Below are 21,583 nucleotides of genomic sequence, written 5' to 3' on the forward strand. Positions count from 1 at the left end.
TCCTTCGCTCCATAGATGCTGCCTCGCCCGATGAGTTTCTCCAGCATTTTTGTCTACCTTCGATTTTCCAGCATCTGCAGTTCCTTCTTAAACACTGAATCTGGAGGGGGACATTTGCAATACCTATTGCCCGATGGGAGAGTGGAGAAAAGGGTATGTCGGGAGTGAGACTCATCCTTGATTATGCTGGTGACCCTCAATGCCTTTTTGAGCAGAATTACTTTTAGTAAGGCGAGAAAGGAAAGTAAGAGATTTTAATGTATACTTTTATACATATAATAAATGCAGGGAAAGAGAGGAAACAGAAGTATCCCAGGCGAAATTTGCAAGAATGGAGGACCCAGAACTACTTGATGATCATCATCTGCACGTCGATCCTTCGTTGGAGAAGAAAGATTCAGAGTTTACTAGTCAGAACACGCAGAACAAATATATTTCTGAAAGCGTCAAAATAGATACCTCTGCTGAGTGTTCAAAAGGGAACGCTGGACCCTTGAAGGAAGAAAAAACATCAGGAGAAAAGTTCCCCGAGAATACTGATGTAGTTTGTGAATTTAAAACACAAAAAATAAAGCAAGTCGAAAGCCCGGCAGATGATGTGATGTTTTCCAGACATGAACAGCTGGGAGTGAGTAAAAGGAGGAAGTTGGAAGCTGAGGTTTTGGAGTGCAAGGTGAAAGATGAGCTAACGACAGAGAATGGGACCAAAGAATCTGTGAGTAAAGTTTGGCTTTAACTGATAGCTTTGTTGTGTGGATATGCAAAAATCCTTTTAAATACTAGACTGATGCTGCACAAGAACAAATTTCTTCCTTGGCGACACAAGAGACTATGGAAACTTGAAACAGCTGTTTAAATCCAGTCTTGTTCCTTGTCATTGTGTTTAAGAAATTGCCACCGAGCCCCCCAAATAGTAACTAAAGAGTAACTGAAGGGGGTCTGAGGAAGGGTCTAGATCCAATTCCTTCTCTCCAGAGATGCTGCCAGTCCCGCTGAGTTACTCCAGCTTTTTAGGTCTAAAGAGCTTTTCCTTGAAAATATGAGGGGAAAATATACAATTAATGGGAAGACCAATAGCATTGACAAACAGTGGGATCTTGGCATTCAAGTCAGAGAATATTGGCAGGAGGTTGGAGGTGGGGCTGCCTTACTTTATAAGTTCATAAGTTCTAGGAGCAGAATTAGGCCATTTGGTCCATCAACTCTACTCCGTCATTCAATCATGGCTGATTTATCGTTCCCTGAGACGCTACTTTTTCACACTGAAAAAGTACATGGGTACATGGAACGAGCTGCCAGAGGAGATAGTTGAGGCGCGTAGAGGGCCAAACGCGATAGGACTTGCATAGATTGGGTATGTTAGTCAGCATGTATGACTTGGGCCAATGGACCTGTTTCCGTGGTATATGACTAGATCTAAAATAATGAGAGGAATGGATAGGGGAGACATGTGGAACCTTTTTCCAAGGATGGAAATATCAAATCCTGAAAGGCACAGCTTTAAAGAGAAAGGGGCAAAGTTTAAAGGACATGTGCGAGGCAAGTTTTTTACACAGGGTGGTAAGCTCCTAATGCACTGACACGGGTGCTGGTGGATATCATAGTGGCATTTAAGAGACTTTTTGATGGGGACATGGATATTCAGGGAATGGAGGAATATGGATTATTTGCAGGCAGATAAGAGTCAATAGACAATAGGTGCAGGAGTAGGCCATTCAGCACTTCGAGCCAGCACCGCAATTCAATGTGATCATGGCTGATCATCCACAATCAGTACCCCGTTCCTGCCTTCTCCCCCCCATATCCCCTGACTCTGCCATCTTTAAGAGCCCTATCTAGTTCTCTCTTGAAAGTATCCAGAGAACTGGCCACTACTGCCCTCTGAGGCAGAGAATTCCATAGACTCACAACTCTGTGAGAAAAAGTGTTTCCATGTCTCCATTCTAAATGGCTTACACCTTATTCTTAAACTGTGCCCCCTGGTTCTGGACTCCCCCAACATTGAGAACATGTTTCCTGCCTCTAGCGTGTCCAACCCTTAATAATCTTATGTTTCAATAAGACCTCCTCTCATCCTCCTAAACTCCAGAGTATGCAAGCCCAGCCGCTCCATTCTCTCAGCATATGACAGTCCCGCCATCCTTGGAATTATCCTTGTAAACCTACGCTGCACTCCCTCAATAGCAAGAGTGTCCTTCCTCAAATTAGGGGACCAAAACAGCACACAATACTCCAGATGTGGTCTCATTGGGCCCTATACAACTGCAGAAGGACCTCTTTGCTCCTATACTCAACTCCTCTTGTTATAAAGGCCATTTGCTTTCTTCACTGCCTGCTGGACCTGCATGCTTACTTTCAATGACTGATGAACAAGGACCCCCAGATCCCATTGTACTTCCCCTTTTCCCAACTTGACACCATTTAGATAATAATTTGCCTTCCTGTTTTTGCTACCAAAGTGGATCACCTCACATTTATCCACATTAAACTGCATCTGCCATGCATCTGCCCACTCACCCAACCTGTCCAAGTCACCCTGCATTCTCATAGCATCCTCCTCACAGTTCAAACTGCCACCCAGCTTTGTGTCATCTGCAAATTTGATAATGTTACTTTGAATCCTTTCATCTAAATGTTGAGGTTGGGGTAGGCCACGGTCAAGGTAGGTCTCGTCATGGGCCTAGATGGTCGGAACCATTTGGATCCAGAGGTCGGGTTGGGAGGTCAGCTGCTCCTGGTGGATGGCAAATCACCAAACCTGAAAGCAGATTTAAGAGAATGTTGTTAGTAATTCCACTGGTTTGGGAATTGAGATTTAAAGGGATGGAATGGTTGATATAGATGTTAGTTTTAGTTTAGTATGGTTTAGATGTATAGCGCGGAAACGGGCCCTTCGGCCCGCCGAGTTCGCGCCAGCCAGCGATCCCCGCATATTAACACTATCCTGCACACACTAGGGACAATTTACATTTATACCAAGCCAATTGCCTATATACCTGCACTTATTTGGAGTGTAGGAGGAAACCGAAGATCTCAGAAAACATATACAGGTCATGGGGAGAACGTACAAACTCCGTACAGACAGCACCTGCAGTCAGGATCGAACCCGGGTCTCTGGCGCTGCAAGGTAGCAATTCTACCAATGTGCTGCCCGTTAGTAGATTTTCCGATTGCAGCATGTGAAGAGTCATCATGCTTCGATATCTTCTTGTATTTTGCTATTTTACTATGTCTATTCCATTATTTATACAACCCAAAACACTCCATATCAAATTATTTTAGGAATACTGTTTTGTAATTTCAAGTATAGCAATTTTATGAAAAGAATGCTTGAAATAAAGTGTTCATTGGTTGCTTTAATATTTAATATTTTCTTTGTTTTATAGCATTTGGAATTACTTCTTCAATCTGAAAATGATGAGACTATTCCAAGCAAACTTTTGTTAACAGTGTTCAAGTCGCTTGTTTGCCAGACTGGAAAAGAGACACAGATTACCTCTGCTGTTAATGCCAAGGACACTCAACTGAAGAACTTTAAAAATTTTAGAAAGGTTAATATTTATTTTATATGCTCTATTTTCATAGTAGAAGGTAAATAGGTTTTGGAATTGCAGTTTCCCAAATAATTAGTACGCGTAAAAAATGCAAATCCATTTAAAATGCCACTCTATCCCATTAGAAAAATATCAACGTTAAAAACACACAATGTTATCACTGTGGTGGAAGGCACAAAATTTGGCTAGTCCTCCTCCATTTCCCCCGTGGCCGGGACCTCAACCCTCCGCAGCATTCGCTGCGGGCGTCCAGATGTGCAGACAGGTAAAAGTCCAGGTAAGTCCAGAGTCGGTTCTTCCCCACCGGAGACCGTGGCTTTAGGTTGGTGTAGGCCGGCGGTCGAAGATTTAAAGTCCCTGCCACGCCGCAGCCAGAAGCACCGCAAGGCCGGCGGTCGGAGCTCCCCTCCATGGGTGATGGTAAGTCCACGCCGGGCCCGCAGTAGAAGTAGGCCGTGGGCCGGCAGTGGTGGCTTCTCCCGGGTCCCTAACGAGGGATCCCAGGCTGCGAACGCCACGCCACGCTAGCTGGAGCTCTGCAGACCGCGGCTTCAGGCTGCCGCGGGCCATCGAAACGGAGCACTCCCCTCCGGCGAGTCCCAGCGAGGGCTCGCCCGCTCCATGCCGAGAGTCCGCGCTGTGCCCGCCGCTAAAGCCCCGAGCGCGTCTCCGGGAAAACTCGCCGAATCCTGGGGAGGCGACCTGGAAAAAGTCGCCTCTCTGTGGAGGAGGCAACCAAAACGGTTTCCCCTTTACCCCCCCCCCCACACACACAAGACACACAAAGAAACGTTAAAAACATCCATTAAAACATACTAAAAATACAAAAAAAGTTGAAAAGACCAACACGTTGCTGACAGGGCTGCCGGCTTGCAGCGCCCCCACCGACCTCTCGCGTCCCAAAGACTCGTGGGTTTGTAGGTTAATTGGCTTCTGTACATTGCCCTTAGTTTGTAGGGGGTGGATGCAAAATTGGAATAACATAGAAGTACCATGAATGGGTAGTCTGCGTGGATTCAGTGGGCTGAAGGGCAAGTTTCCATTTCCATTCAATCTATCCATGTGAAAATTGGTCAGAAACGTAAAATGATAAAAGATTCCTGCGAGTTGTGAATTATCTGAGTTTGATTGTCAGAAATGACAATATTTCTTGAACCTTCCTGTTTTTTAAATAATGTCTTGGATTAGCATAGTAAATTCCCTTTACACCCATAACCCATCACAGAAATTGTTAATTCAATATTAAGTACTTTTCCAAAGATGAAATTGCTGATAAGTACTAATGAAGCTCAGGTCCTAAATTAAAATAATTTACTTTCTAGTCTCTCACTTCCCTATTTATCTTTTATTTATTAACTATAGCTCTGCCTTCAGTACCATAATCTATCCATATTCAGATGCAAACTCTGGGGATCTTGGAATCAGCTTCCCCCCCCTCTGCTCTGGATTCTCCACTTTCTGACCCATAGAGCTCAAGACCTCACGGACATGCACAAGTAATGTACACCTCCTCCACAATAACTCTCAACACCTGTGCCATGCAAGGATGCGTTCTATATCCTGTATTATGCTCACACTCACCACTGTACGGCCAAATTCAGCTCTAATTCCATCCTCCGGTTTACAGGCGACACAACTGGTGGACCGAATCACAAATAATGACGTGATGAAGTACAGGATAACTTAGTAAAATGTTGTCAATGACATCTCACTAAATGTCAGCAATATGAAGGAGCTAGTTATTGACTTCAGGAAGCACGGTGGAGTACATGCCTCTGTCAGTATTAATGCCGAGGACGTAGAAATGGTCCAGAGATTCAGCTTCCTTGGCATTAATATTACCGTTATCCATTAATCCATTAGTATTAATTCATAGCATGTAAAACAAAGCTTTTCACTGTACCTCTGTACATGTGACAATAATAAATATAAACCTAAGATTTTTAGGGGTTTAAAGTCTTTTTTACGGATTTAAAACTTTTTATATTAAAAGGCTATGCTTTTCCTCTTTTTTTATTCCCACCTTTTGTTTCTTCTATTTCTCTTACTGCACTGCCTTGTTCATTATTATTTTGTTTCTTTTGCCACTATTAACTCTCGTTAGTTAAAAATGTAAACCTTTGATTCTGTCTATCTGCGAAGAACCAATTGCTTCTTTGTAACAGCAATAACAAATGATGATGCTTGCTTTTCTAACTGGTTAATGGGGCATGTCCCACAAGATAATCCAACAATTCTGTCTTCAGCCAAAACAAAATAGTCTTGAGTTTAAATGCAGCTGGTGGTGTGAAACGTATTTAAGCTGTGCAGGTGAATCAGCGAGGAAATGTCATGAAGTCTGATGAAAGCTTCCGACCTGAAACGTCGTCTGTCCATTCCCCTCTGTAGCTGCTGCTTGGCTTGTTGAGTTCCTCCATTACTTTTATTTTTATTTTTTGCGTAGGATTCCAGCACCTGCTGCATTATGTCTCCTGTTTTCATTCAATGTTGTTTAATTGATTGTTTGTGAACCTTTTTAGTTTTGTTTGAACAATTAAATATTAATTAAAGTGCTGTTTCGATCGTATTTTTTAACACCTATTTATGTTAACTCCTAGATGTTGTATCCTGGAGCAAAGGCACTTCCTAAAATTATTGGGGGCACGGATCTGAAGGCTTATCAAACTAAAAAGAGCTCAGAAATGGAGGAGTGGTTACGACAAGAAGTGGAGGTATGATTTCTATTAACATGCTTCTGACATTATATGCCTACAATTCTGTTTTTAATTTAAATGTATGAAAGACCTGAGCACTTATATCATAAGAACAGAAAACTATGGACGGAGAATTAAGTTGTTACACAAAATATCAAACTCTGAAGTAACATATTCAAAACTTTCTTTCATTCAGGAACAGAGCCAGAAAGCTAAGGAAGAGAATCTTGCTGATGATTTGTTCAGGTAGGGGATTAACCTTTTTTTTTGAAGCACAGATCTAATTAAAATGCATATGGTCAAAATGTTTGCATCATTGGCAGAATTTTTCTATGATGTTTGAGCTACCATTCTGTAAATTAAAAGGGAAAGTTGAACTACAATGGGCACATTATAATAGCAGGTTGCTGGTGCTGGAAATCTGAAAGAAGAGCTGAAAATACTGGAAGTACTCAGTCAGGTGGTGTTTATGGAAGGAGAAACAGCTAATGTTTCACCAAGAAAGACACAGAGCTGGAATAACTCAGCGGGTGAAGTTCTCCAGCAAATGTTTTGTGTTTCTGACCTGTATCAGAGCTAGCACAAGTTGGAAATCAGGGTGCTCAACAAAGCATTACCAACACTGAATGCAGTACACTAGTTCAGAGGAAGAGCCAGTTAGCAAGTTAAGGGTTCAGAGGAGGATTCCAGGAATGATTGGGTTAACATATGATGAATGTTTGAAACATAGAAAATAGGTGCAGGAGTAGGTCATTCGGCCCTTCGAGTCTGCACCGCCATTCAATATGATCATGGCTGATCATCCAATTCAGTATCCTGTACCTGCCTTCTCTCCATACCCCCTGATCCCATTAGCCACAAGGGCCACATCTAACTCCCTCTTAAATATAGCCAATGAACTGGCCTCAACTACCTTCTGTGGCAGAGAATTCCACAGATTCACCACTCTCTGTGTGAAAATGTTTTTCTCATCTCGGTCCTAAAGATTTCCCCCTTATCCTTAAACTGTGACCCCTAGTTCTGGACTTCCCCAACATCGGGAACAATCTTCCTGCATCTAGCATGTCCAACCCCTTAAGAATTTTGTAAGTTTCTATAAGATCCCCCCCTCAATCTTCTAAATTCTAGCGAGTACAAGCCGAGTCTATCCAGTCTTTCTTCATATGAAAGTCCTGACATCCCAGGAATCAGTCTGGTGAACCTTCTCTGTGCTCCCTCTATGGCAAGAATGTCCTTCCTCAGATTAGGAGACCAAAACTGTACGCAATACTCCAGGTGTGGTCTCACCAAGACCCTGTACAACTGCAGTAGAACCTCCCTGCTCCTATACTCAAATCCTTTTGCTATGAATGCTAACATACCATTCGCCTTCTTCACTGCCTGCTGCACCTGCATGCCTACTTTCAATGACTGGTGGACCATGACACCAAGGTCTCGTTGCATCTCCCCTTTTCCTAATTCCCCTCCACCATTCAGATAATAGTCTACTTTCCTGTTTTTGCCACCAAAGTGGATAACCTCACATTTATCCACATTATACTGCATCTGCCATGCATTTGCCCACTCACCCAGCCTATCGAAGTCACCTTGCAGCCTCCTAGCATCCTCCTCACAGCTAACACTGCCCCCCAGCTTCGTGTCATCCGCAATCTTGGAGATGTTGCATTCAATTCCCTCGTCCAAATCATTAATCTATATATTACTAAATCTCTGATCTTGACCGCTTTTGGCCGACTGTGCTGCGATTTCCGAGAGAACGCCGCCACCTACGGCCGTCATTTTTGGCCACCTCACTCAGAGCCCCCCTCCGCCGTATGAGTGCAGAGGATTTTTTCCGTCGATGATAAATGAGAGGGATATTAATGTTTTTACAAAATTCCCCATTCTCTCTGCTGCCCCCGCTGGTGACAGGGGGAGGGGCTATAAAACCAGGAAGTGTCGTGCCTCACTCAGTCTCTGCCAGACCAGGAAGCGAGAAGGTCACGGCTCTCTGAGCTGCGAATAACACTGAACGCACATCCCCTCGGCAAGGGTGAGTCCCCTCGATGCGGCTGTAAAGTGGCTGCAGTCCTTTTTAACAAGTTTGTGTTCACAAAATGAATTTTGGTTGTCGGGTGTCTGCGGCCCAATTGTTTGCCTCGCCTTTTTTAACAAGTTTGTGTTCACAAGATGAATTTTGGTTGTCGGGTGTCTGCGGCCCAATTGATTGCCTCGCTTTTTTTAACAAGTCTGTGTTCACAAAATGAATTTTGGTAGTCGGGTGGCTGCAGCCCAATTGTTTGCCTTGGCTTGGCTTTTAAAATCGTTGCAACAGTTGGATTCCTGCCCAAGCATCTATATGGCCCACAATGTCTAGACTAGCTCTCTGGAAACCAGTACCTTCAGCCCGCAACACCCATACTAGCGCAACAGACAGCCCCCCCCCCCCCCACTGGCGAGCAGTATTGGAATTGGTGGAGAGGTGGAATATTGCGTTGGTGACCAGCCCTCCTGTGTGATGCTGGGACCCAATGGGTCCCACTTAGTCTAGTATATATTGTAAATAGCTGGGGTCCCAGCACTGAGCCTTGCGGTACCCCACTAGTCACTGTCTGCCATTCCCACTACCGATGTTAGACTAACTGGTCTGTAATTCCCCGTTTTCTCTCTCCCTCCTTTTTTTTTAAAGTGGGGTTACATTAGCTACCCTCCAATCCTCAGGAACTACTCCATAATCTAAAGAGTTGTGAAAGGGCACTGGGCCTGTACCCCCACGACATGTATGGTCGTGAGTAGTTGCTAAAGAGTCGTACCTTTTTCTGGTCGCCGCTCGATTTTCAATGTTGAAAATTTTCGTAGACCTGCTGCGGCTATGACGGGTGTCGGCAAGTTGCCGAAAAAATCGCATAAGTGGGACAGGCCCTTAACTCTGTTTAATAACCTGTTTCTGGAATAGGTTCAGAAGATAAATGCTTCAGTTTAGTTTATTTAGTTTATAGTCACGTGTACTGGGGTACAGTGAAAAGCTTTTGTTGCGTTCTATCCAGTCAGCAGAAAGACAATACACGATTGCAATCGAGCCATTTACAGTGTATAGATACATGATAAGGAAATCACGTTTAGTGCAAGGTAAAGCCAGCAAAGTCCGATCAAGGATAGTCCGAGGGTCACCAATGAGGTAAGTAGTAGTTCCGCACTGCTCTCTGGTTGTGATAGGATGATTCAGCTACCTGATAACAGCTGGGTAGAAACTGTCCCTGAATCTGGTGGTGTGCGTTTTCACACTTCAATACCTTTTGCCTGAAGGTAGAAGAGGGTGGCCAGGTTGCAACTCGTCCTTGATTATGCTGCTGGCCTAGCGGAGGCAGCGTGAAGAATACTTACTGTATTGATTATTGAGGAAGGAGAGCAGTGACTATGTTAGTAGAACTATGGAACACAGAACTGGCCGCTGCTACATTTTTTCCCCATGTACTTGCAGCTCTGCCAAGAAGTATTGACATAGATTGCACAAATGTATGCAATCTTTGCACATTGCAAGGCAATGAGCAAATGTTGCCTAGAAACTATGTTTGCCTACAAACACAGATGTAGCAAAATGGTGATGTAATTCACATCAGATATGAGGGTATTTTCCTGTCTAAGCAAAAGATTGGTTGCTGAGAGATAACATAACGATAAAAGCTGAGGCTCAAATTATTCATGCATGTATCCAATTATCACATGATACTAATGAAGAGAAATAGCCAATTTTGCTTTCATGACTACTCAAACCTCAATTGAATTGGTGCTCTATAGAGATATACTGCCCACCCCTCCCCCGAGGATGAGAAAGATAAATTATTGAGATTTTCCATTATAAGAATGTAGTTCATAGAAAATAGAGCAATACAGCAGAGGAACAGGTACTTCAGCCCACAAAGTTTGTGCTAAACATGATGCCAAGACTAACTCTTACCTGCCTGCACATAATCCATATCCCTCCATTCCCTGCATGTCCACCTGATCATCCAAAAGTCTCTTAAATGCCACTGTTGTACCTCCCACCACCACCCCCGGCAGCACATTCCAGGCACTCGGCACCCTCTGTTTAACCAAAAAACATCCACCGTACATCTCCTTTAAACTTTGTTCCTCTCACCTTAAAGTTATATCCTCTAGAAACATAGAAAATAGTTGCAGGAGGAGGCCATTCGGCCCTTCGAGCCAGCACCGCCATTCATTGTGATCACGGCTCATCGTCCCCTATCAATAACCCGTGCCTGCCTTCTCCCCATATCCCTTAACTCTGAGCTCTATCTAACTCTCTCTTAAATCCATCCAGTGACTTGGCCTCCACTGCCCTCTGTGGCAGGGAATTCCATAAATTCACAACTCTCTAGGTGAAAAGGTTTTTTCTCATCTCAGTCTGAAATGACTTCCCCTTTATTCTAAGACTGTGGCCCCTGGTTCTGGACTCTCCCAACTTTGGGAACATTTTTCCTGCATCTAGCTTGTCCAGTCCTTTTATAATTTTATATGTTTCTATAAGATCCCCCTCATCCTTCTAAACTCCAGTGAATACAAGCCTAGTCTTTTCAATCTTTCCTCATATAACAGTCTCGCCATCCCAGGGATCAATCTCGTGAACCTACGCTGCACTGCCTCAATCACAAGGATGTCCTTCCTCAAATTAGGAGACCAAAACTGTACACAATACTCCAGATGTGGTCTCACCAGAGCCCTATACAACTACAGAAGAACCTCTTTATTCCTATACTGAAATCCTCTTGTTATGGAGGCCAACCTTCCATTAGCTTTCTTCACTGCCTGCTGTACCTGTAAGCCAACTTTCAGTGGCCAGTGTACAAGAACGCCCAGGTCTCGCTGCACCTCCCCCTTACCTAACCTAACCCCATTGAGATAATAATCTGACCCCTTGTTTTTGCCGCCAAAGTGGATAACCTCACATTTATCTATATTATACTGCATCTGCCACGCATCTGCCCACTTACTCAACCTGTCCAAGTCACCCTGCAACCTCCTAACATCCTCTTCACTGTTCACACTGCCACCCAGTTTTGTGTCATCCGCAAACTTGCTAGTGTTGCTCCTAATTCCCTCTTCCAAATCATTAATATATATGGTAAACAGTTGTGACCCCAACACCGAGCCTTGCGGCACTCCATTCGCCACTGCCTGCCATCCTACTTTTTGCTTCCGATCTGCCAACCAATTTTCTATCCATGTCAACACCCTACCCCCAATACCATGTGCTCTAATTTTAGTCACCAGCCTCCCGTGCGGGACCTTATCAAAGGCTTTCTGAAAGTCTAGATACACTACATCCACTGGCACCCCTTCATCCATTTTACTTGTCACATCCTCAAAAAATTCCAGAAGATTAGTCAAGCATGAATTCCCTTTCATAAATCCATGTTGACTTGGACTAATCCTTTTACTGCTATCCAAATGCCCCATTATTACATCTTTAATAATTGACTCCAGCATCTTTCCCACCACCGAAGTCAGGCTAACTGGTCTGTAATTCCCCGTTTTCTCTCTCGCTCCTTTCTTAAAAACTGGGATAACGTTAGTTATCCTCCAATCCACAGGAACTGATCCTGAATCTATTGAACATTGGAAAATGATCACCAATGCGTCCATTATTTCTTGAGCCACCTCCCTAAGGACCCTGGGATGCAGACCATCAGGCCCAGGGGATTTATCATCCTTCAGTGCCATTAGCCTACCCAATACTATTTCTCACCTAATGAAAATTTCTTTCAGTTCCTCTACCCCCTTAGATCCTCTGTCCTCCAGTACATCTGGGAGATTGTTTGTGTCTTCCTTAGTGAAGACAGATCCGAAGTACCTATTCAACTCTTCTGCCATTTCTTTGTTGCCCATAATAATTTCACCCATGTCTGCCTTCAAGGGACCAACATTTGACTTTGCTACTCTTTTTCCCTTAACATATCTAAAGAAGCTTTTACTGTCCTTCTTTATATTCCTGGCCAGCTTCCCTTCGTACTTCATCTTTTCAGCCCGTATTGCCCATTTTGTTTCCTTCTGTGGTCCTATGAAAGTTTCCCAATCCTCTGGCTTCCGGCTACTCTTTGCTGTGTTATACATCTTTTCTTTTAGTTTTATTCTATCCCTAACTTCTCTTGTCAGCCACGGTTGCCTCCTACTCCCATTAGAATATTTCTTCCTTTTTGGAATGAAATGATCCTACGTCTTCCGGATTATGCCCAGAAATTCCTGCCATTGCTGTTCCACCGTCATTCCTGCTAGGATCCCTTTCAGTCTACCTTGGCCAGCTCCCCTCTCATGCCTTCATAGTCCCCTTTGTTCAACTGCAACACTGACACTTCCGATTTAACGTTCTCCTTCTCAAATTGCAGATTAAAACTAATCATATTATGATCACTACCTCCAAGCGGTTACTTTACCTTGAGTTCTCTTATCATATCTGGTTCATTGGACAACACTAAATCCAGAATTGCCTTTTCTCTGGTCGGCTCCATTACAAGCTGCTCTAAGAATCCATCTCCGAGGCATTCTACAAACTCTCTTTCTTGGAGTCCTGAACCAACCCGCTTTTCCCAGTCTACCTGCATATTGAAATCCCCCATCAGTTTTAACTCCTGCTGCAACATACACCCTACATCCGTGCTACTATTTGGGGGTCTGTAGATAACACCAATTAGTGTCTTCTTGCCTTTACAATTCCTCAACTCAATCCACAGTGACTCTACCTTGTCAGTCCCTATGTCTTCCCTCGCACGGGACTGAATTCCATCCCTCACCAGCAGAGCTACCCCCCCTCCTCTGCCCACCTGCCTGTCCTTTCTACAGGATGTATAACCCTGAATATTAATTTCCCAGGCCCGATCCTCCTGCAGCCACGTCTCAGTAATCCCCACAATGTCATATCTACCAACCTCTAACTGAGCCTCAAGCTCATCTACTTTACTTCTTATACTTCGCGCATTCATATACATTACTTTTAATTCCTTACGCATATCACCTTTCACCTCTAGTATTGAGTATTTCCATCCTGGAAAAAAGGTACCGACTGTCTACCCTATTTATCCATCTCATATACATCGAGTCTCCAATGTTAGAATTGGGGGTTGGAGGAGGGTTGATGGGAAAATGGGAAGAATAAAATGGATCAGGGCAGGATTAGTGTAAACATGCGTGCTTGGTGGTTGTAATAGACTCTTGGCTGAAGGCCCTGTTTCTGTGCTGTATCTCTGAAAATTCTTCCCACCCTTCTGCCTCCCTATTCTCAAATGATGTACTCAAATACCCCAACATTCCCCCGCCACCATCTGCCGACATTCCTCCTCTTGTCCAATCCTCCCTCCAGCTACCCAGCCCAGTTCCTTGGGTTTCAATCACTCTGTGGTAGGTCACATACTCTCTGAAAATCATGCTCCCTTCCCATATTAGCTCAGTTTCTTATTTGCTTGCACTGACCTCAATGTGTATCCCTTACTTAGTTCCCATTATTATTGCAATACTTTGTTGATATACTTGTTATAGTTGCTTTTCATTTCTTTGAATGTGGCTTCTTAATATTATCTTGTCGACTTGTTTGCGCGCAGTTTTTTTTTTTAGACTGTCAAGATTAAACAGAGCTTGTTTATTTTATGATTTACATGTAGGGGAGAAAGAAGAAATAGATAATAAACAGAGAATAAGAGGTGGTGGGTTTCTTAAATGGGTATATTTTAATGCTAGGAGCATTGTAAGAAAGGTGGATGAGCTTAGAGCCTGGATTGACACCTGGAAGTATGATGTTGTGGCGATTAGTGAAACATGGTTGCAGGATGGCTGTGATTGGAAACTAAATATTCCAGGGTTTCGTTGCTTCAGGTGTGATAGAATTGGAGGAGCAAGAAGTGGAGGTGTTGCATTGCTTGTCAGGGAAGATATTACAGCAGTGCTTTGGCAGGATAGATTGGAGGGCTCGTCTAGGGAGGCTATTTGGGTGGAACTGCGAAATGGGAAAGGTGTAGCAACACATATAGGGGTGTATTATAGACCGCCTAATGGGGAGCGAGAATTGTAAGAGCAAATATGTAAGGAGATAGCAGATATTAGTAGTAAGCATAAGGTAGTGATTGTGGGAGATTTCAATTTTCCACACATAGACTGGGAAACACATTCTGTAAAAGGGCTGGATGGTTTGGAGTTTGGAAAATGTGTGCAGGATAGTTTTTTGCAGCAATACATAGAAGTACCTACTAGAGAAGGGGCAGTGCTGGACCTCCTGTTAGGAAATGAGAGGTCAGGTGGCGGAGGTATGTGTTGGGGAGCACTTCGGGTCCAGTGATCACAATACCATTAGTTTCAATATAATTATGGAGAAGGTCAGAACTGGACCAAGGGTTGAGATTTTTGATTGGAGAAAGGCTAACTTTGAGGAGATACGAAATGATTTAAAAGGAGTGAATTGGGACATTTTGTTTTATGGGAAGGATGTAGTAGAGAAATGGAGGACATTTAAAAGTGAAATTTTAAGAGTACAGAATCTTTATGTCCCTGTTCGGTTGAAAGGAAAGAGTAATAATTGGAAAGAGCCATGGTTTTCAAGGGAAATTGGACACTTGGTTCGGAAAAAGAGAGAGATCTACAATAATTATAGGCAGCATGGAGTAAATGAGGTGCTTGAGGAGTATAAAGAATGTAAAAATAATCTTAAGAAATAAATTAGAATGGCTAAAAGAAGATATGAGGTTGCTTAGGTAAGTACGGTGAAAGTAAATCCAAAGGTTTTCTACAGCTATATTAATAGCAAAAGGATAACGAGGGATAAAATTGGTCCATTAGAGAGTCAGAGTTGACAGCTATCTGCAGAGCCAAAAGAGATGGGGGAGATATTGAACAATTTCTTTTCTTCGGTATTCACCAAGGAGAAGTATATTGAATTATGTGAGGTAAGGGAAACAAGTAGGGTAGCTATCGAAACTATGAAGATCAAAGAAGAAGAAGTACTGACACTTTTGAAAAATATAAAAGTGGATAAGTCTCCAGGTCCTGACAGGATATTCCCTAGGACATTGAGGGAAGTTAGTTTAGAAATAGCAGGGGCTATGACAGAAATATTTCAAATGTCATTAGAAACGGGAATGGTGCCGGAGGATTGGCGTACTGCGCATGTTGTTCCATTGTTTAAAAAGGGTTCTAAGAGTAAACCTAGCAATTATAGACCTGTTAGTTTGACGTCAGTGGTGGGCAAATTAATGGAAAGGATACTTAGAGATAATATATATAATCATCTGGATAAACAGGGTCTGATTAAGAACAGTCAACATGGATTTGTGCCTGGAAGGTCATGTTTGACTAATCTTCTTGAATTTTTTGAAGAGGTTACTAGGGAAATTGATGAGGGTAAAGCAGTGGATGTTGTCTATATGGACTTCAGTAAGGCCTTTGACAAGGTTCCACATGGAAGGTTGGTTAAGAAGGTTCAATTGTTGGGTATAAATAGTGGAGTAGCAAGATGGATTCAACAGTGGCTGAATGGGAGATACCAGAGAGTAATGGTGGATAACTGTTTGTCAGGTTGGAGGCCGGTGACTAATGGGGTGCCTCAGGGATCTGTGTTGGGTCCACTGTTGTTTGTCATATACATCAATGATCTGGATGATGGTGTGGTAAATTGGATGAGTAAGTATGCAGATGATATAAAATAGGTGGTGTTGTGGATAATGACGTGGATTTTCAAAGTCTACAGAGAGATTTAGGCCATTTGGAAGAGTGGGCTGAAAGATGGCAGATGGAGTTTAATGCTGATAAGTGTGAGGTGCTACATCTTGGCAGGACAAATCAAAATAGGAAGTACATGGTAAATGGTAGCGAATTGAGGAATGCAGTTGATCAGAGGGATAGGAATAACTGTGCATAATTCCCTGAAGGTGGAATCTCATGTAGATAGGGTGGTAAAGAAAGCTTTTGGTGTGCTGGCCTTTATAAATCAGAGCATTGAGTACAGAAGTTGGGATGTAATGTTAAAATTGTACAAGGCATTGGTGAGGCCAATACTGGAATATGGTGTACAATTCTGATCGCCAAATTATAGGAAAGATGTCAACAAAATAGAGCGAATACAGAGGAGATTTACTAGAATGTTGCCTGGGTTTCAGCACCTAAGTTACAGAGAAAGGTTGAACAAGATAGGTCTTTATTCTTTGGAGCGCAGAAGGTTAAGGGGGGACTTGATAGAGGTCTTTAAAATTATGAGAGTGATAGACAGAGTTGATGTGGATAAGCATTTTCCATTGAGAGTAGGGAAGATTCAAACAAGAGGACATGATTTGAGAATTAAGGGACAAAAGTTTAGGGGCAACATGAGGGGGAACTTCTTTACTCAGAGAGTGGTAGCTGTGTGGAATGAGCTTTACCGTGAAAGTGGTGAAGGCAGGTTCGTTTTTATCATTTAAAAAGAAATTGGATAGGTATATGGACGGGAAAGGAATGGAGGGTTATGCGCTGAGTGCAGGTAGATGGGACTAGGTGAGAGTATGTGTTCGGCACGGACTAGAAGGGCCAAGATGGCCTGTTTCTGTGCTGTAATTGTTATATGGTTATACTCTTCAAGGATGCAGCACTTTTTATTTTCTGTTTTTTGTCAAGACCAGTATAACTGATGAAGATGAAGCTTTTCCTTCAACATTTTTCTGGTGCACATGACTTTGAACAACTTGTGTGTACATGTCAAATAGTTGAAAACCATTTGTGTTTTCCAAGTTCATATTTTGTTGATTGCAGTTTCCCAGTTATATCTTTTTACAAAATCATGAAGGAAACCGATGAGGCAAAACATTTTGCCGTTTGTCACGCAGGATACCTTTGAGCTGCACCAGAAATTCCTTGTCTTGCCCCTAATACCATCTGTAGAAACAAGGAACTGCAGATGCTGGTTTACCAAGGAAAGACACAAAATGCTGGAGTAACTCAGCGCCCCAGTCTGAAGCAGGGTCCCGATATGAAATGTTACCAATACATGTACTCCAGGTGTGCTGCCTGACCTTCTGAGTTGCTCCAGCATTTTGTCTTTCCCTGATACCATCAAGTTGTTCGGAGATTAATGAGAAAGACTATACTCTCCACTATATTATCTACAACTTTCTATAAACATATTCTTTTCAAGCATTTTTCCAATGTTAGACAATTATAAAAATTGACATTTAACTGCATGTATTCTGTTTCAATCCAGAATCCCATAGATTAGTTTTAGCTGGATACAGTAATGCATCACTGAATTCTGTTAAGCAATCGAGGCTCAGGCCTCACTAATGGATATTCCATTTGACAGCAGTATTTTGCAGTTTTCTCCCTTTTCTCATGCTGCTTGGCAACACTTGTTTTCTCACCCTCCTGAAGCTTCTTTGAAACCAGCCAATAAAGCCAGTTTGCTTTCAAAGTAAATTCTCAGTTTTTGCAGTAATGCCAATCTTCTGTTTAAATTCAATGAGATATGTTGGATACAAAGGATGTAACGTACTTAAATTATATTCATTTAAATTCAAGTCCAGTTTGTTGGTGTGTTCCCAATCTCAACTATCCTTTGAATAATTAGTGAATGTAGAATGAATCATCTGTAGGAACAATATTACAGTTTGGTTTAATTTATAGCTAAGAGATACAGCACAGAAACAGGCCCTTCAGCCCACCGAGTCCGCACCGACCAGTGATCCCCGCACATTTAACACTATCCTACACACACTAGGAACAATTTTACATATGTACCAAGCCAATTAATCTACAAACCTGTACATCTTGGGAGTGTGGGAGGAAACTGAAGCTTTCGGAGAAACCCACGCAGGTCACGTGGAGAACGTACAAACTCCGTATAGACAGCATCAGTGATGAGGCCGAATAAAGTTACAAAAATAAGAAAATATTAAAATAGGTTTCTGGGCTAGCTTACAGCTTATCTTTATTGTCAAATTAGGCTTGCCTCAGGTTGCGGTGTGTGAGATAATAAATACCATAACATTGTCTCCCAAGTGACAAGCAGAGAAGAGCTAGATCTCTTTGAAGTAAGATGCCGTAAACCAAATGGCCAATGTTATGGGGGAGGAGGCGAGAAAGGAAGAGAGAAACAGCTAGTCATATCTGTGAAGTAAGATGCCGTAAACCAAATGGCCAATGTTTATGAGGGACCAAATGACAGAGAGGAAGCAGCGAAAGAGCTAGGGTGATCTCTGTGAAGATAAAATGGCATAAACCAAATGGCCAATGTTTATGAAGGACGAAGTGACGAGAGAGGAACCAGGGAAGTAGAAAGATAAAATGTCGTAAACCAAATGGCCAATGTTATCTTGTACCATGTAAACAAAATGCATTTGATGTGATGCATTCTGTGGAAACCTTTTCCTGTACCTCTGACCATGACTAATGTCTGTGGAATGTGATAAGGGGACAAAAAACCCTATTTAATGCAATGTAATTCTGTTGTTCAGAGAAGTGGACTGAGGACAGTCGAGTGTCTACATTGGTCACTTGACTGGAGTTCTCCCTCCCTTCCATCGGCCGATAATAAGTAAAGTTGTGAACTGGTCTACCAAACAGTTTGTGTGGTGTCTGTTTATTAAGAAGCGAACCTGGTTTAGTTGTTAAGAAAAGTAGCTTTTTCATCAGTAGTCAGGATCGAACCCGGGTCTCTAGCGCTGTAAGGCAGCAACTCTACCACTGCTCATGTTTAGTTTACCACTTTGGAGTATAAATTATAGTTCCAGTTTAGTTCGGGACAAAAACTCTAGTTAAATGGAGGAGTCATCGAAAATGTTAAATAAAAATGCATACTGTATGCTAGTTATGTCTAGTATCAAGTATTCAGTGTTGTGCACTTACCTTGAGGGATTAACTTGATAGCAGGGAAGATATCCCATTTTTAAGAAATTATAGGACTGAAATAAGTCAAACAAGATTCGTAGAGCAGCTTGTAATGGAGCCGACCAGAGAAAAGGCAATTCTGGATTTAGTGTTGTCCAATGAACCAGATATGATAAGAGAACTCGAGGTAAAGGAACCGCTTGGATGTAGTGATCATAATATGATTAGTTTTAACCTGCAATTTGAGAAGGAGAACGTTAAATCGGAAGTGGCAGTGATGCAGTTGAACAAAGGGGACTATGAAGGCATGAGTGGGGAGCTGGCCAAGGTAGACTGGAAAGGGATCCTAGCAGGAATGACGGTGGAACAGCAATGGCTGGAATTTCTGGGCATAATCCGGAAGACGCAGGATCATTTCATTCCAAAAAGGAAGAAAGATTCTAAGGGGAGTAGGAGGCAACCGTGGCTGACAAGAGAAGTTAGGGATAGAATAAAACTAAAAGAAAAGATGTATAACACAGCAAAGAGTAGCCGGAAGCCAAAGGATTGGGAAACTTTCATAGGACAACAGAAGGAAACAAAACGGGCAATACGGGCTGAAAAGAATGAAGTACGAAGGGAAGCTGGCCAGGAATATAAAGAAGGACAGTAAAAGCTTCTTTAGATATGTTAAGGGAAAAAGAGTAGCAAAGTCAAATGTGGGTCCTTTGAAGGCAGACACGGGTGAAATTATTATGGGCAACAAGGAAATGGCAGAAGAGTTGAATAGGTACTTCGGATCTGTCTTCACTAAGGAAGACACAAACAATCTCCCAGATGTACTGGAGGACAGAGGATCTAAAGGGGTAGAGGAACTGAAAGAAATTTTCATTAGGCGAGAAATAGTATTGGTTAGGCTATTATTAGGATGATAAATCCCCTGGACCTGATGGTCTGCATCCCAGGGTCCTCAGGGAGGTGGCTCTAGAAATAGTGGACGCATTGGTGATCATTTTCCAATGTTCAATAGATTCAGGATCAGTTCCTGTGGATTGGAGGATAGCTAATGTTATCCCACTTTTCAAGAAAGGAGCGAGAGAGAAAACAGGGAATTACAGACCAGTTAGCCTGACTTCAGTGGTGGGAAAGATGCTTGAGTCAATTATTAAAGAGGTAATAATGGGGCATTTGGATAGCAGTAAAAGGATTAGTCCAAGTCAACATGGATTTATGAAAGGGAAATCATGCTTGACTAATCTTCTGGAATTTTTTGAGGATGTAACAAGTAAAATGGATGACGTGGATGTAGTGTATCTAGACTGTCAGAAGGCCTTTGATAAGGTCCCGCACGGGAGACTGATGACTAAAATTAGAGCACATGGTATTGGGGGTAGGGTGTTGACATGGATAGAAAATAGGTTGGCAGACTGGGAGTGAACGGGTCCTTTTCAGAATGGCAGGCAGTGGCGAGTGGAGTGCTGCAACTGTTTACCATATATATTAATGATTTGGAAGAGGGAATTAAGAGCAACACTAGCAAGTTTGCGGATGACACAAAGCTGGGTGGCAGTGTGAGCTGTGAAGAGGATGTTAGGAAGTTGCAGGGTGACCTGGTCAGGTTGAGTGAGTGGGCAGATGCGTGGCAGATATAATATAGATAAATATGAGGTTATCCACTTTGGCGGCCTAAACATGGGGGCAGATTATTATCTCAATGGGGTTAGGTTAGGTAAGGGGGAGGTGCAGCGAGACCTGGGCATCCTTGTACACCGGTCACTGAAAGTTGGCTTACAGGTACAGCAGGCAGTGAAGAAAGCTAATGGAATTTTGGCCTTCATAACAAGAGGATTTCAGTATAGGAGTAAAGAGGTTCTTCTGCAGTTGTATAGGGCTCTGGTGAGACCACATCTGGAGTATTGTGTACAGTTTTGTTCTCCTAATTTGAGGAAGGACATCCTTGTGATTGAGGCAGTGCAGCGTAGGTTCACGAGATTGATCCCTGGGATGGCGGGACTGTCATATGAGGAAAGATTGAAAAGACTAGGCTTGTATTCACTGGAGTTTAGAAGGATGAGGGGTATCTTATAGAAGCGTATAAAATTATAAAAGGACTGGACAAGCTAGATGCAGGAAAAATGTTCCCAATGTTGGGCAAGTCCAGAACCAGGGGCCACAGTCTTAGAATAAAGGGGAGGTCATTTAAGACTGAGGTGAGAAAAAACGTTTTCACCCAGAGAGTTGGGAATTTATGGAATTCCCTGCCACAGAGGGCAGTGAGGCCAAGTCACTGGATGGATTTAAGAGAGAGTTAGATAGAGCTCTAGGGGCTAGTGGAGTCAAGGGATATGGGGAGAAGGCAGGCACGGGTTATTGATAGGGGACGATCAGCCGTGATCACAATGAATGGCGGTGCTGGCTCGAAGGGCCGAATGGCCTCCTCCTGCACCTAGTTTCTATGTTTCTATGTAACACAAAATGCCCATGTTTTAATATGACTGCATGTGTAAGTTGATAAGCAAAGCTTTGTCTTGGCAGTATAATCAT

At 42.8% G+C, this 21,583-nt stretch overlaps 1 protein-coding gene across 2 annotated transcripts in view; it reads left to right on the forward strand.

Moving 5' to 3' along the window:
* The window catches only part of nbn (nibrin), a 62,670-nt gene that overhangs the window by 39,619 nt on the left and 1,468 nt on the right, over positions 1-21,583 (forward strand). For both annotated transcript variants that reach the window (XM_033020161.1, XM_033020162.1), the window contains 4 exons: positions 289-715; positions 3,387-3,551; positions 6,152-6,265; positions 6,444-6,493. In XM_033020161.1, coding sequence (XP_032876052.1) covers positions 289-715; positions 3,387-3,551; positions 6,152-6,265; positions 6,444-6,493 — 756 coding nt within the window. The remainder of the gene's footprint in view (positions 1-288; positions 716-3,386; positions 3,552-6,151; positions 6,266-6,443; positions 6,494-21,583) is intronic.

Source organism: Amblyraja radiata, chromosome 4 (genome assembly GCF_010909765.2).
Source record: "Amblyraja radiata isolate CabotCenter1 chromosome 4, sAmbRad1.1.pri, whole genome shotgun sequence".
NCBI classification, from domain to species: Eukaryota; Metazoa; Chordata; class Chondrichthyes; order Rajiformes; family Rajidae; genus Amblyraja; species Amblyraja radiata.